The sequence below is a fragment of the Schistocerca gregaria genome, chromosome 1 (assembly GCF_023897955.1).
Source record: "Schistocerca gregaria isolate iqSchGreg1 chromosome 1, iqSchGreg1.2, whole genome shotgun sequence".
NCBI classification, from domain to species: Eukaryota; Metazoa; Arthropoda; class Insecta; order Orthoptera; family Acrididae; genus Schistocerca; species Schistocerca gregaria.
In genome coordinates this window covers 385,780,326-385,796,278 of record NC_064920.1, presented here as the reverse complement: position 1 = coordinate 385,796,278, position 15,953 = coordinate 385,780,326, and the positions used below count along the sequence as shown (strand labels likewise).

General features: G+C 38.7%; 1 protein-coding gene across 3 annotated transcripts in view; it reads right to left on the bottom strand.

The window, feature by feature from the left end:
• Positions 1-391: 391 nt before the first annotated feature.
• LOC126348760 (protein similar-like) overlaps positions 392-15,953 on the bottom strand; it is a 663,779-nt gene continuing 648,217 nt past the window's right edge. For all 3 annotated transcript variants that reach the window (XM_050002384.1, XM_050002382.1, XM_050002383.1), the window contains exons 8-14: positions 15,388-15,742; positions 11,373-11,919; positions 10,991-11,265; positions 10,647-10,882; positions 10,262-10,458; positions 9,872-10,167; positions 392-1,677 (exon numbers count right to left, since the gene is read on the bottom strand). In XM_050002384.1, the coding sequence (XP_049858341.1) occupies positions 1,405-1,677; positions 9,872-10,167; positions 10,262-10,458; positions 10,647-10,882; positions 10,991-11,265; positions 11,373-11,919; positions 15,388-15,742 (2,179 nt within the window). In that variant the 3' untranslated portion in view covers positions 392-1,404. The remainder of the gene's footprint in view (positions 1,678-9,871; positions 10,168-10,261; positions 10,459-10,646; positions 10,883-10,990; positions 11,266-11,372; positions 11,920-15,387; positions 15,743-15,953) is intronic.

Below are 15,953 nucleotides of genomic sequence, written 5' to 3'. Positions count from 1 at the left end.
AAATAATCTTTCCAATAATCCAATACATATGGCAGATTTATTCGTCTATCTTTGTCAGCACTAAGTTAGTGAATGAGATGTTTATAAATCACATGTAATTGCTAGAAGAAAGGAAATCAAACTAATACCTTAGAATGCTGACAAGAAGCAAGGGACAAAACTGAAGAAACTGATGATTTTGTATTCACTACATTACCTTCTCTTATCTCTGTTCTCTACATTCCATACAGATCCTACTTCTATTTTATACAGTGCTATTCATTCACTTTCATTATGTGGGACCATCAAAGATGATGCAGCATAATGCCTAAACCTCAGCTGAATGCCTATTCTTAGTCATGGCTGCATATGTGATACAAATCAATGAAAATAATGAAATGGGTGAAAACTGTTACTTAAAAAACTGGAGATACTTTATTAGTCATATAATGATTATTCATATGAACACAAGAATAAAAATGTCTTATTTACTAAAACAATTCCAAAATAAAATATATCATAAAAACGTATGAAAATTATATAATATTTCAACATTAAAATCATAATTCATCTTGTTTATTTCCCATACACAGCTTAAATGTGCATACACTGAAAGTATATTACATGAAATAATATATTCCCATCTGAAACAAGAGTTTCTGGAGTTCTCCAAAGTTCAGAAAAATTAGAACATTCAAATTTTAGAAATCAAGCACTTCTCAATCTTCTGGTGGCAGATCTAAATCTTCCACAATGCAACTGCTTATAAAATTGTCTTTAAAATGTCTGTAGGTATCACCCTGTAATCTAAAATAACATACGAGCATATTTCCTTGTTCATTTCACAATATAGTGCTCTTGGACCCAGATATAAACATCAGTGGGGAAAAATGCACCACTATGATAAATCTTATAAAAAATTCAGGGTCACATGTTACAATTTTGTTGTCAAGGTAATGGCAGTAAAGTTGGTCTATTGTCCTTATCATAGCCCATAATATACCTTCCTTCACCAGCAATCTCCCACAAACATTATGGGTTCAATGGAAAATTAAAAAAACAGCTCACTTGTCACTTATTTGTACACCCACAATTTCAACAGTTTTTAAAAGTGCTGTATATTTCATGAGTTAAAGCAAATACATTTATATTTCTTTTTCAATAAAAGCTTGTCATGTCTACACAAAATACATCCATATTAATCTATGATGATATGAACACAATAGTTTTTTTTAATAATAAATACATTCAGGAAGTTCAGAATAAGTTTTAAAAACCTCTCAGAACATGAAGTTGGCATTTGGTGTTTAAGATTTGAAGAACAAGTTTGGATTTTGTACTTCAACAGTTCACCACTATCAAGAACTGATAAATTGTGGAATGTGCTTAATATGTAACAGTTGACTGAAAAAGATAGTCAGCATGCTACCCCATTAAAGCACTGGAAACTTCGAGAGCTGAAAGTAACTCTTGTCCTTGTAACAAACCACCACTTGAACTAACTGGAGCATTAACATCATAGTCTTGTTGACTCAAATCTGCTAAAGATGGTATAGTTGAACTCTCTGGCTCCAAAAGCGAGAAGGAATTTTTGCGGATGCTTGCTTTTCGCTCCTCTGCCACTTTAGTGCCACTGAAAGCTGGCCCAGGGTCTTGAATTTCAAATTTCTTCTGGCCTGTTTTCTTATTCATTAACTCCTGGAAAAACAGAAATTTAGACACATTAGAGTTTGTTCCAGTTGCTAGCTTAATCTGTATCAAAATGTATACCAACTTCATAATTATTCACTCATAAGCAAAAATGTATACAGGGTGTTCCAAAACAGTTATTGAAATTAATACAGGAGGTAGAGAACATCAAAACAAATATATTTCAACAAGGAATATATGGTCTCTGAAATCAACTTGGACTGTAAGGGAACATTTTGTTAGAGGTACTGACAAAAGCTGTTGTGTTGATATCGCTGACTGATAATGTGTACTGTCACTGAAATATCCAGAATTCATATGTTTGGTCACAAATGAATCCACAAGGTACTTGGCGTAGTGCTCATCAATAGTGATTCATTGTTAATGTGTGTGCTGGCATTCTAGGTGACAGGTTGACTGGATCATACATTCTTCCATTTCACCTCAGTGGATGGAGATATCACATCTTCGTGGAACTTGTACTGCCAGAACAGCTGGAGGGTGTACCCCTGAATATTAGACAAAGAATGTACTTCCAACACGATGGGGTGCCAGACCATTTCAAGATTGCAGCATCTGAACTATCTTAGGGAATTGATGGACTGGGCTAGGTGGCGCTGTGGCCTGGAAACCTAGCCCACCTGGCCACATGTGTTTGGATATCTTCCTCTAGGAGCACATGAAACAGCTGGTGTGTAAAATCATTGTAGAAACAGAAGGCCTCATCACTAAAATTGCTGTCACTGCTGGTACAATTGCAGCCTTGCCACGAATCTTCAAAAGGACATGACACTCAACTGTCCAACGATTTACTGTGTGCATATAGGGCAACGGTTGCACATTTAAGCAGTTCCGGTGAATGCCACCGCTGTAATTAGCATGCTAACTACCTTCTGTGTAAAGCATCCCTAGCATCAGAGATTGCTGTCAGGCATTGTTTTAATCTTCTCTGCCTTCTGTATTCTGAACACCTTGTGTCAAAAACTTAAATGAGCTAACAAAATATTACTCAGAATACTAACATTTGGTTAAAAAGGCTGATGTATGCCAATAAGAGTCAAAGGAGTTTCAGTAAGATAAAAATTTTCTTTTGATACTGATTCTTTCAGAACTATTATTTCATCACTGCTAGTTAGAATAAAGTGAAAAGTGTCTAATTACACAAATGCAGTTACAACATCATTATCAAAATGACGAGATCAAGAATGAAATACTAATTACATTATGTTACAAAGAGAAACACAAACATGACAATAAATTGCCAACAGTATAGATTTTATTCATCACTGTTTGCTTTCCACTCCAGTCAAATTCTTTTGTCTCATGTGTAATAGACTTCTGAATAACTTAGTACCACCATATTGACTTATCTTTTTCTTTCTTTCTTCTGAGGATACATTAGCAATTGCATCCAATGTGTTTGTTAAGTTTTTTTAACTTATAGCAACAACAAATTCTTCGTATACCACTGTTCACATACAATAACAATGCTTAATAAGTTTATTGTACAACATTTCAAATATAAATTACAGTATGTTACATCTTTTTGCAGCTTTCCTTTGGGTTTGTGTGGTGAATTGAGTCAAATATTAATCAAGTTGATCACATAAAAAATGAGTGGAAAAAATAGTTCACACGCAACAAATAGGTTAAATTCACTAAGAAGCATAGCTTAAACAAGATTTTATTTGCTCTTTGTATTAACTTAATAGAGTGATGCTGATATATAAACTGTTTTTTCAAAGTTTCATTATGGTGGTGGGGAACCACAATAGGGAGAAACTGTTTCTTAATGAATAATTACAAAAAAATCTGGCATATTTCTCAGGAGTAGGGATGCATTTCACAGACTGGTTTTTGGAATCTGCATTCTTCTGTCCCTTTCGCATTGTACTTTAATGTCTTTATCAAAGAAGTGTAGTCAAAAAATTCACCAAGCATCTCTCATGTCAAATGTTTAATGTGTTTAATTTTTACTTTTGTTCGGGCCATGACTCATCAGACAATATGTCTTCATCTTTAATAGGTGGGTCAACACCTTATTGATTTTATGTTTCCAGACATTATTACATACATTATTCTATTTTACAGTAATAGCTTCATTTTTCTTTTTATTTTACACTCATGAAGTGGTTTAACTATATATATGAAAATTTAAATTACTAAGTTAAGGGTACTACAAACTGTTCCTTTTCATTAGTAGGCCAACTAAGATGGCACATATATGTGTGAACTCAATAGTTGCCGATCAGTCAGCTGTTGTCTGTATTATTAAGCAAAATAACATGGTCTATGGAGCCTGACAAACAAGTTTATGCTCTTCTCTGGAATGTTGACCCTAACTTAGTTTTTGTGTTCCCAAATTTTAAACATATGTGTTCAGTTTGCACAGTAAACCATAGCTGATAACAATGGCACAAAAGTTGAAATATACCACTACAGCCCAGAAAGAAGACATGATGTACCTATTCAAAAATAGCAATAATTTACCATACTGCTACTTAAGTATACAGGACTGTGACGAAATATGTAACTATTTTTAAATTTATATTACCAATTTATTAGAACTTCTATAGAAATTCCTGGATAAAATAACCTGTAAAATAACGATAAGACACTCACTCACGTATAGCTGACTAATGTGTGGTGCATAGAAACATGCAACAGAAAAGACTATGTGCACTAGCTTTCAAGTGCTTGCTCTTCCTCTATCAAAAGCGTGCGCGCGCACACGCACACACACACACACACACACACACACACACACATATATATATATATTTGTAGCCCCAGGAGTATTTTGGTGTCTGTGTGGTTGCATGTGTGAATGTGTATACTTTTGCTAGAGAAAGAGCAAGAGCTCTTTGCCAGTGTAAATAATCTTTTCTGTTGTGTGTTTTGATGCATTAGACGTCAGTCAGCTACAGATGAGTGGTTGCCTTTCCTTAATCTTAAGTGTTATTACACCTCCTGTTATGTATTTAGTTACTATGTGACATCATGTATTGTCAATATTAATTCTGATTTGTCGTGATTTAGATCTTAGCTATGTCTATCTGTATAATTCTCTCAAACAAGTCATTACCTGTAACTCATGAATAAATGGTGAAGAGTTCCTTAAGAAATAACAGATGAATTTTAATGTATTTGCACAGTTTCCCACTCATGTATTAACGTGGTCAGAGGTATTCCCTATGATAAAACTGATGTTAACAGCAGGTACAATTCCATGGAAAAAATGAGAAATGTCCAAATGTTCCAGACAATGAGGAAAATCTGAAATCATGTAGTAATGCCCCCCCCCCCCCCCCCCACTCCCCTCATCATTTTGAGAATTTTGTTACTGAGACTTTAGTAAAAACAATTGGAAAGTTTTGTGTGACTGATGGCAGCCATATAATTAGTTGGATAACTTTTTTTACTTGTTGAGACACCTGTTTTTGACTTGTCAGTTGCAGAATTTATTTTATGCATTTCGTATGTTACATTATACCTAAGATATAACCCTGCATGTGCAACATCAAAATAAATGACTATATTCAAAAATTTAGTTCTCAATGAGCATCAAGATCTCAATGCAACTTTCATACTGAGAATTTGCAAACATTGGGTTGGTGTTGTAATGAAATTGAATTATTTCAAAGTAATTCTTGTGGCGGATAATGCAAAACATCTTGAGCAAACTGCCCCATTTTTTTATATTTGACTATTTACAGGATCAGGACCAGTTTTAGAACATTTTTTCCACACTAACAACATATCATTTGAATCCCAATCCCCCCCACCTCCTCCCTCCCTCCCTCCCTCTCCCTCTCTCTCTCTCTCTCTCTCTCTCTCCCTCTCTCTCTCCGCTGTGTACTTTCATTCGAATCAGGTTTCAATACTAATTATGTGTGGATACACCCAGCACTTGGGAGCCCTGAGTGGCGGTTTGTGTCACTGGGCCCTTAAACTGGTCCTGTTCAGGAGATTATATAATTTGAATATTCTAAATCATATCACCAGCTTCTCACATAGTAATGCCAACCTCACACCCTTCTGACAGTTTTAGATCTGAAAATACCTTTTCCACACTGTGCAGTTTATGTATTTGGAGGAAAAAGTGCAAAAGTGCAGGTTTCTTCAGTATACGACTGGTTCTATCATATACCTGCACTAATTCAACATATACAGGATGCGTAAAGATGAAAGGTACATGCTTTGAGGGGTACTGGTATTAGCGATTCCAAACAAAAAACCTTCATATGGACACATCCCTATTCCAAATGGTTTCTAGGATGAAACACATTTAATATCACTTTTATAGGTTTTTCTAGAATACTTTAAAACCCCACCTTCCAGCAAAAATGGGTCACAATATAAAATTAAACTACATTAAATTTTGTACAAAAAAGGTCCTATTTTTTTCCTCTAGCACTAATAGTTTGCATGAAGAGAGTGCAATAATACTGTAAATCTTGCATAATGCACATGTGCTATAGCTTAGGCAGTTTTTGTAGGCCAATTTGAGGCAGTTCCCTGACTTGATAGTCCACAAGTGTCCTTTATCAAACTGTTCTTCTCAACTTCTACACTACTGTGGTACCTTGTAAATAATGTCAATGTCTGAATAGTATAAAAAAATAAATAATGATATACATTAAATGTGTTTACTCTTAGAAACCATTCGGAATAGAGCATATGTCCGTACGAAGTTTTTTTGTTGAGAATCACTAATACTATCGCCCCTCAAAGCAAATAACTTTGCATATGTGTGTACATTCTCAGTACAAGTTCCTTGCAACACCTCCTTTGTTCATCCTCCTAATGTACTCTTACAATCCCAAATCCAGGTCTGTCTCTCTCTCTCTCTCTCTCTCTCTCTCTCCCTCCCTCCCTCCCTTTTCCTCTTTAATGGTATCCCGAGAATCCTTCATTTACAAATCATTCTGCTAGAAAATTTCAGGTTATCATGGTTTGAGATAGCAGTTAAGTCTTTACTTTATTTGCTTTTGTTTAAAGTAAATATAAGCTTTGTTTCAGTCAAACTCAGACAAGACTGTGTCCTTTAAATTGAAGCTGCATACCTTATTATTATGTACTACTTACCAAAATCTAATCACAACAAAGCATGAGAGGAGAAGGAAGTTTTCTCAGTTGTTCTTTACAGGTCACAAGTTTTTAGGAACGCAGTAGAGCAAATTTTTCCTCAGTGAGTGGATGCTAATTTGGATGTGTGTGCCCTTGACTCATGAGATTTTATACTTCGTAAGTTACTGACATCTAACTTTACCATTGAATTCTCAAGGTGTACACAAGGAACTGTTTTGTAGCAATATGATTGTTGCAATATATCTTTGTGACAAATTATAACTGTTGATCTGATTTGATCTGTGCCCCCCCCCCCCTCTCTTCCAGTGATTTTATTTGTTATTAGAAAAGGGCAGATTGCTGCTCACCATAAAGATAACCCATGTAGACAGGCACAACGAACAGACTGTTGCACATTGTAACTTTCGACCAATGCCTGCTTCAGTAAAGAAGAATATGTAACAGTCTTTTCATTGTGCCTGTCTGCAACTCAACGGGCCATCTTTATGGTAAGCAGCAACTTATTCTTTTCCTAATATTGTCGATATTCCAATCTTTAGTTTCCATTGTTTTATTTGCTTTCGTATACACATAGCCCCCCCCCCCCTCCCTCCCCCAACCTTTAATCAGTCACAAAATGTAAACCACAGTGAAGCTTTGTGCAGAAGTGTTGTGCAGTGTCTCTCGTATGCCCATCTATTATTTCATGTTGCACTTTCAGTTCTGAATGCACAGTGAGCATGTAAAGCTGCCTAGAAAATAATGTCTCCCACAAAGTGTGAAGTCCTGCTGAGGGATTCTGCCCGATTTCATACAGCCCACATAATGTAACTCTCATGCTTTTCCCACTTCATGACAATTCTTGGCTGTATACTGCAGGAGCAACGTAGTCACTCCTGTAGCTTTTTCAGTGAGAAGTATCTGATCCTCTTCATACATCCCTTACTTGGCTTCCTCAGATTTTCATCTCTTCACTCATGTAAGCTATGAGGACCATGCTTTGACACAGACAATGAGCTGCAGACCAGTGTAGGGAACTGGAGGAAGTCACAAGTGGTTGCCTACTATGACAACAATATTGGACTGTTGGTGCCATGCTATGACAGATGTCCAAGTTGGAGAGGCAACTACATAGAGAGCCGCTGGAAGGAGTAGGTAAATTTTGCAAACAAAACATTTTTGATTTTCACTGTGGTTTCTATTTCGCATCCAATCAGAAATTGGAGGAAAAAAATAGCCCTCATACTGACGGGTTTCGTTTTATAACTAGTGAAAGAAGAAGAAGAAGAAGAAGAAGAAGAAGAAGAGATATTAATTGCTTAGTTGGATAAGGACACCACATCAACAATCAGGAGGTCTAAATTTCAAACATAGTGAAGTTTTTGGAAATGGATAATTTTATGTGATGATAGAATGATAGATAAAAACATGTACCTCATCCTGCAGGATAATTTTCCTTCAAATGGGAGGACAACTTATGCAAAAGAAGTTTCTCAAAGAAAGGAATGGGTGATGGTGGCAAAAATGGATAACAAATCCATTACATGAAAGGAAAAAGTCACCTTGTTGAATTCTTCTCAGAGGTTTTAGTTATGATATGAGTGTTTCAAAAAGAAAACTTACAAAAATAAGTAACTAATAAAAGAATGTCACACTATCCCCCCCTCTGCCATGTGACTTTCTAGCCTCTTCCTGCTTTGCATTTGTTCTGCATATTACACATTTTCTATTTGAAAACAAATGTCAGAAAATACAGAGTTGCTAGTATACTTAACATAACATATTACAAAGGTGTGTTCCTGTTGAAAATTGGTATGCTGTTACTTGAACATGACATCCTTACCACACCTAAATGAATTCACATTGATGCCCCCCCCCCCTCCCACTTAAAGTTCATTTATAACAATTATTGATTCAAGTGCAAAAAAACCCTAATACCAACTTTAAAATACAGAAGGAAATAGGGATGAGTGAAAGAAGGGCTAATGTAAGGCTTACAATTACTACAAATTTCTTTATTGTATCACATAATCATTCTTACACTTAGAAATCAATAAAATACGACAGGTCTGCTGGCTGACACTTGTACTGCATACTGTACCTAGGACACATCTTCTCTATAAATGAAGATGAAAATTTTAAAACATTTCTAAGAGAAAGGAACAATACTTACTGTACATTGTTAAAGGCTGCACAAAGTACAGTGTCCTATTTTGTCTACTTAGCTGTCTTGTTGCAATGTACACTTATTAAGTGTGATGTCATTGTTTAAGAGAGGACTGACTGCAATGCAGTAGCCATTTCTGATACATTTACAGAACTTCTTTTGACACAGATACAAAAATAATGGTTTCCATCTGATGAAGCATGATATATTGTTAATGTATGTTTCTTTTGTATCTATGAATCTATTAGCAGTAATTCAGATTTTCATGAAACAATATACTACATAGGGAATGTCTCATTACGTCAAAAATGAAGCAGCAACAACCAGCTGTAACACAACTAGATTAAGCATGTTTTACACATCTGTCACTGCCTCGCAAATTTTACATTCAGATTATTTTCCTTTTATTTGTGATTCTGTGTGCAAGACTAGCACACCAAAGCTAATATTGTCGACTAAACTTTGCCATCAAAATTATGACTTTCCTTTCCTTACTGATCTACCATGGATTGGTAGCAACACAAAGATATGTGAGTCTCTGAAGTGTGATGAAGGTAAACAGAACAGGTACGTATATACATTCCATTTCTGCTATATGGCATCAAGCCAACAAATGTTTACATTTCACAACTGACAATTATGATCCTCATATATACATACCACTGTAAGAATGTTCTCTCCACTGTGCAAGTATGGCAATTGTTCTCATTTAGATCTCACTCGAAGAGTCTATTTACACAAATAAGAAAATTGCCACTTCAGTTCTCCTGTGCTGAAGAGACAATGAGTGGCAGTATCATGTATAATAGGCAGTGTAGTTGATTACTGTGTGACTGTTCGTAAAAATTAACAACCACACAGTGAAAGTGAAACCCAAAGGAAAGCTCTACTTGCCTAAGAGGGCTTTGTCTGCTTGGATACCAGTCCTGCCCTAGTAGGCCCTAAGCAAATATAGCCAGCACTCACATCACACCCGCTGACCAGAAGATTCATCAGCACACTTTCACCAGGTGGTGGCGGTTTGGAACTTGTCCCCCCTCCATCAGGTATCCAGGCTCCAGGTGCCTGTCGAGGTCTTTTGCCTCCTGCCCCACCACCTGCATCTAAGCGAGCCGAGCCTGACGGTGCTACCCTCTTGCACGGAGGCCTGTCAGGGGCTCTTCTGCTGGTGGTTACTCCATTTGTTTCTTTTAAAGGGTCTGGTGGCCCATTCTGCCTCTGGCGCCGTGGACTTTTAGGCCAGTCACTGTCACTCACACACCCTGTTGGGATAGCATACAAAACAATGAAATTACTTTAAAAAGAAATCGAAAGCACTCTACATATGACTGGTGACAATAGAATACCACTGCTTACCTTTCTTACATGTTGCACTGGACAGCATATTATTTGTGTCAACCAACCCTCCACCATGATCATTGCAGCGTCCTATGGTGGTTCTTGCTGATGGTGGTGGTGATGATGAAATCACAGGAGATGATGTACTATCAGAGCATAACAGTTGTGCTAGGTTTGAGCTCAGGTCTGGCTTACTGACAGGTGATAGCAATGACCTGAAAAATAAAGCTCATCATTTCTGTTGTACTCACATGCCACAATAAGGGAACCAACAAACTTAACAATTTATATGCTATACATAAAGCAAAACAACATTTTAAATTACAAAATGCCTTTAAGATGGAGGGATGTCTGAGGAGGAGAGTGGTGCAGGGGAGGGAATAAAAAAATGACTTCCTCTCACCAATTGTCTTCAGATGGCGGCTTATCCTGCAGTGGGCCCCACATTAAGTCAGCTGATATGAGCAATGGGAGATCATCTCCCACGCCCATTGGTATGTAAGGGGCACGCATTGTAAGATCCTCATCAGCATCAGTGCAAGGTGATCCCATGCCAACAGACATCAGCTGTGTCATATGATCGTCATCACCAGATAGACTTGGACTGCACAGGGATGGCATACTGCAACCACCTGGACTCTGTAATGTCAAAGCAAATTATCAACATCATACTTCAAGGAAGCTGAAGTATCTTAAACTTTGAAATATAATTTGAAATATGTACAGTTATACCAGGAATATGTTTACCTTTGTAAAAGATGAACTACTGAGGTCACTTGGAGATGCTGAAGGAGACAACTCTTCTCTGTATGAGAAGAATGGGTCTCCACTTGTCTTGGAGCCATTGCTTGACTGAGAGTCACTAAGAGAGTTCAAATCATCATTCAAGAGTGGACAATAGTTATCGGATAGCATAATATCATCAAACATGTCTGTGATAAAAGCATTTGTTTCAAGTGGAACACAGACATCTCCAGCTGTTGGGGCCAAGTGAGTAAGGTCTTCAGGCTCATCTTTAAGAACTGCAACAAACATTAAATTGGTTTCAAGACAAACTCTCTTGTGAGTGTCCCCAGTGTCTTACATCTATTAAAAACAAATAATTGAGAAATATAAATATTGTTCTTACTAGTCAAGCCCGGCTCCTCGTCTGAAAACATAAGATATCCTTTGTTCATATCTTCAGTTCTTGGAGCAAATATCTTGGATGTTGTAGCTTGTGGTCTAGGCAAATCAGTTGCAGGTGCAGACAGCTTAGGCGGAGACTGCTGATGGATGATGTCTTTGGGAGCTGAAGCAAAGATCTTGCTTGTCACAGCCTGAGGAACATTTTTCACAGGTGTTGCTGAAGCATTAGTTATTATTATTGATGGAGCTTCTTTCACTTGAGGAGTGCTGACAAATGCTTTCTGTGTCACTGTCTGTGGCGGTGTATCTCTGATATTTGAAAAGATCTTGCTTGTCACAACTTGCGGTGTCTCTCGAATTATGTTGCTGAATATCTTGCTGGTGACAACCTGTGGTGCCTCCCTTGTCACATTTGTGAAAACTTTAGCAGTTACTGTCTGGGGCTGTTCCTTTGAACGTACTGTATCAGGTGCAACTCGCAAAGGCTCACTTGGCAGTGGGGCTGTTAACTTGCTACCCACAATCAGTGCTGATTTGTTGGCCACAATCTGAAAATAAACAAACAAATTGTTCTGAAACTACAGCATTTACTTAGGTTATCTCATGAAAGAAATGAAATTAAACGAAAATGTTCACAGCAATTAGTACTATTTCATCTTCAAAATCCTCCATGTGAATGCTTTCTAGTGGGTTGCAATATATTCCTAGATTAATAATTTAAAACTTGTTTTTGTCATCATTAATTTTTGCTTGGTAAGTAGAGTCTTTCTTTAAATATTTGCTGATTCGCATTATTAATTACTGTTTAAACATTCTTTCATCAGAATAACAAATCACTGAGAACCAGCTCTGCCCTTCTTTGTGAAGCAGCATCATTGCCAACATGCCATGACAACATCCACAGGTTTTAGAGGAATTGCCAATTAATAGTGGATTGAAAGACAATGTCTAAAGACTACAGTCAGAACAGATATGAACTGACTGGTTACATGCATTTGTGTATTTCATAGTGTGCTTATTACTTGACAAAGAAAACTGTAGGCCCAGTCACAGCAGGAACTAACTTCATCTTTTCAGCTCTAAGTAGTGGCTGTTATTACCTCACAGTGTTAGTCAGACAATGTTCCCTTGAACTGCAAAAATGACTTGCTATCAAAGTATTTTATTGTAATTGACAGAAATTTAATTTAACGAAAGTGCGAACAGTACTTAGTCCAATTTCTTCTTCAAAATCCTTGAAGTAGATGTTTTACAGTGGGCTTGAAAATACAGCAAGTTCCCAATAATCCTGATTTGAGGATTATCCTTATATGGCTTGGCTATTATTGAAAAAAAAAAAATGAAGCCTAAAGTCTTCTATTATAATTGGAATTAAAGGTATCATTTACAATATAGTATTTGCATATTACTCATGTTTTATCATGTACAGTGAAACCGCTCCAGTTCTGAGTGGTCAGCGCGACAAAATGTCATGCCAAGGGGGCTGGGTTCGATTCCCAGCTGGGTCAGAGATTTTCCTCTGCTCAGGGACTGGGTGTTGTGTTGTCCTAATCATCGTCATCGACATGCAAGCCGTTGAAGTGGCGTCAACTCAAGAGACTTGCACCAGGTAAATGGTTACCTGACAGGAGGCACTAGCCAAACGACATTTCATTTCACTGAGTCACTGAAATGCACTGATTTGTTAATAGAGTATTCAGGATAGAATTTGTTTGACTAATATTGATGTTTTGACTCTCTGGAAAATGAAAATGCTCATCAGGAGAAATTAGAATCAAAACCAAAAACAGAAAAAAATGAATGGCTGTTTCCCGTAACTGGACTGAATCAAAATTATGTGAAATACAGTGCATTTTCAGCATAATTTCATAAATCACTAGTTAGTTTCCATAGAGGAACTTATACTTAATCCAGTGGGTTTTCAAATGTGACACGAAGTTTGTTTTGCAAATAAAGCAAATAGCAATTTCGAGTAAAAACCTTTGTATTTTGGAATATCCGTACTTTTAAGTTATCCATGTGGTGTTGGATTTTGCATTTAAGTGAATAACTTGCTGTATTCCTAGGGGAATCACATTCAAGTGGAGAAAAGAAAATTGGAACTAAAATCATGAAAACAGCTAGCGGTTTGTTTTAAGGACATGCATATATGCACTCATTACAGAGAGTATAATGTGACGAGTACAGTTGAGCAGTGATTGTTACTGTGCAGGTAAGTCTTAAGGAATGCTATCTGAGTTTACGTATTATCACTTAGAGAGGAGCTGTGGATGCTGGAAAATGGAGTGCCAAGTGGAGGAATCAGAACATTTCCGACATATTCCTCCATTTGAGCTCAATAGAGGGGTGACAGCAGCGGATGCAGCTAGAAAAATTTGCGCCGTGTGTTGGGATAATGCTGCTGAACAGAGCTGGGCAAGAAAATGATTTTCTCATTTTAAGGAAGATCATTTTGACATTAGTGATTCCACATTCAAGACGGTCTTCAGGGTTTGATAAAACTCGTTAAAATGCATTAATCTACAATATTCACGTCATTGTACTCAAGAGTTCGCAAATGTGGTAAGCTGTGATCATTTCAGCATTGTGCGACATTTGCATGCAATAAGGAAGCTTCATAAACTGGCTGTATGGGTACTGCGTACTCTAAGCCAAAATCACAAAAATCAGCAGGTGGCCATATGTGCATCTCTGCTTGCTCCTCATTAACTGACTTATGAACGACACCGAACATTCCTATCCTGTATTGTTACTGGTGCACCTCGTGGAACAGCAACGGGTGGTGTGCTAGAAATTGCTACCCTGAAGTGTAACTATCATCGCTGACATTTATTGTCAATAACCGAGATGTTTCAGAGACAATTCAGGAACACTGACCGGGAAGACTACGTGAAGTGATGTCACTCCACAACAATGTGTGCCCACATACTGTAGACCTCCGACACGCAAGTCGCCGAAGTGGCGTCAACTAAAAAGACTTGCACCACGTGACCGATCTACTCGATGGGAGGCCCTAAACCGCACGACATTTCATTTCATACTGTAGACAGAGGCCTACGAGAAAGATAGGCTGTGGCACATACGTCACAGCACACGACACTGTAGGTCTTACGAGTGCCAGCAGCCATCTGTAGTGGGGAGTAACTATTTCAGACGAGTTCGATTATCGTTGACTGTGTGAGTAAATGCCTGCAAGTTCTCGACAGCACACAACAAAATTAAGACCTTTAATAGGTTACGTTTTCAATTACGTATCGATTTCCCGTGGGCTCTGCACAGAGCCCAGCATTCACCGAGTGTGACGGACGAGTCGACTGGTGCGACGTCACCAGTTTGTCACAGGGTCCACATATCTCGTTGCCTCCGCTGCAGATTCACAAAAACATTTTACAGGAGGCGGGTTGGGAAGCCATTCAGCACACATCTTATTCACCTGATCTTGTGCCCTAAGATTTTCACCTCTTGCACTCTCTACGGAACAACCTTCAAGGAAATTCCTTTCCGGATGAAAATGCGCTCTGAAAAAGACTCGACAAGTTCTTCGCCTCAAAACCACGTGATTTCTACAGTCACTGAATCGAATTTATTATTGACGACTAATGTCTTCCTCTAACGTCTCTCTTACGTGTATCTGCTGTGTTTATTACATTTATGCATCAAACTAATATTACAAAAAAAACCTGTGAATGGTCAGCATGTTGCCATATTTATATACAAATGTAGAATGACTCATTCCACATCGTCGCAATTAATCATACAAACCATTCACGGAACATAAAACTATCTACTTATGAGACTCGAATACTAAAGTCCATCTGTACTGGCGATGTAATGACATTCAAAATCAGCAGAACGCTTACGGGCAAACCACAGTCAATCGACTGTTGTACACGATATAAGCTGGCTACGAAAATTGTGCGTCTGAATGCTCACTCCACAGATATTCCTACCCTGTTGTGCGAAGTTCAACTGACACTGCTGACAGGTCGGAAGGGGGGCGGGGGGGCGGCGTGTACCTGCGGGGCCTCGAGCACGGCGGGCGCGCTAGCCTGGACTGCGGCGGCGGCGGCCCTCGGCTGGTGGACGGCGGCTGCAGCGGCGGCGGTGGCCGGGGAGGCGGCGGCGGCGGCGGGTGCCGGGGGCAGGTCGGCGAGCGGCAGCAGCACCGTCTGCGGCGCGTGGCGCACGGCGGGCGCGGCAGAGAACACCCTGGCCGTCACCGTGCGCGCCGACAACAGCTTGCCCGACACGGTCTGCGCGACGCAAGGCCCGCTCTTCAGCGGCACCGCCACGCCGGCCGGCGCAGCGGCAGCCGGAGGGCCCGCGCACAACTGGCAGCTCGCGTACACCTCATCCCGGTGCTCGATGCCACTGCAACACGCGACGCCCTCGGTACTCAGCAAGCGCGCAAAACACACACACACACACACACACACACACACACACACACACACACAGAACATATGTTAATTTGAAATAGTTTTGGAACATTTCCTCGAATTTTCAGCCTGTTTTGCCCTCAGTCGCCTGTTAACAATTCGTCAAGTTATTTGTGTTGTGTTATGAATGTAACTGAAAACAC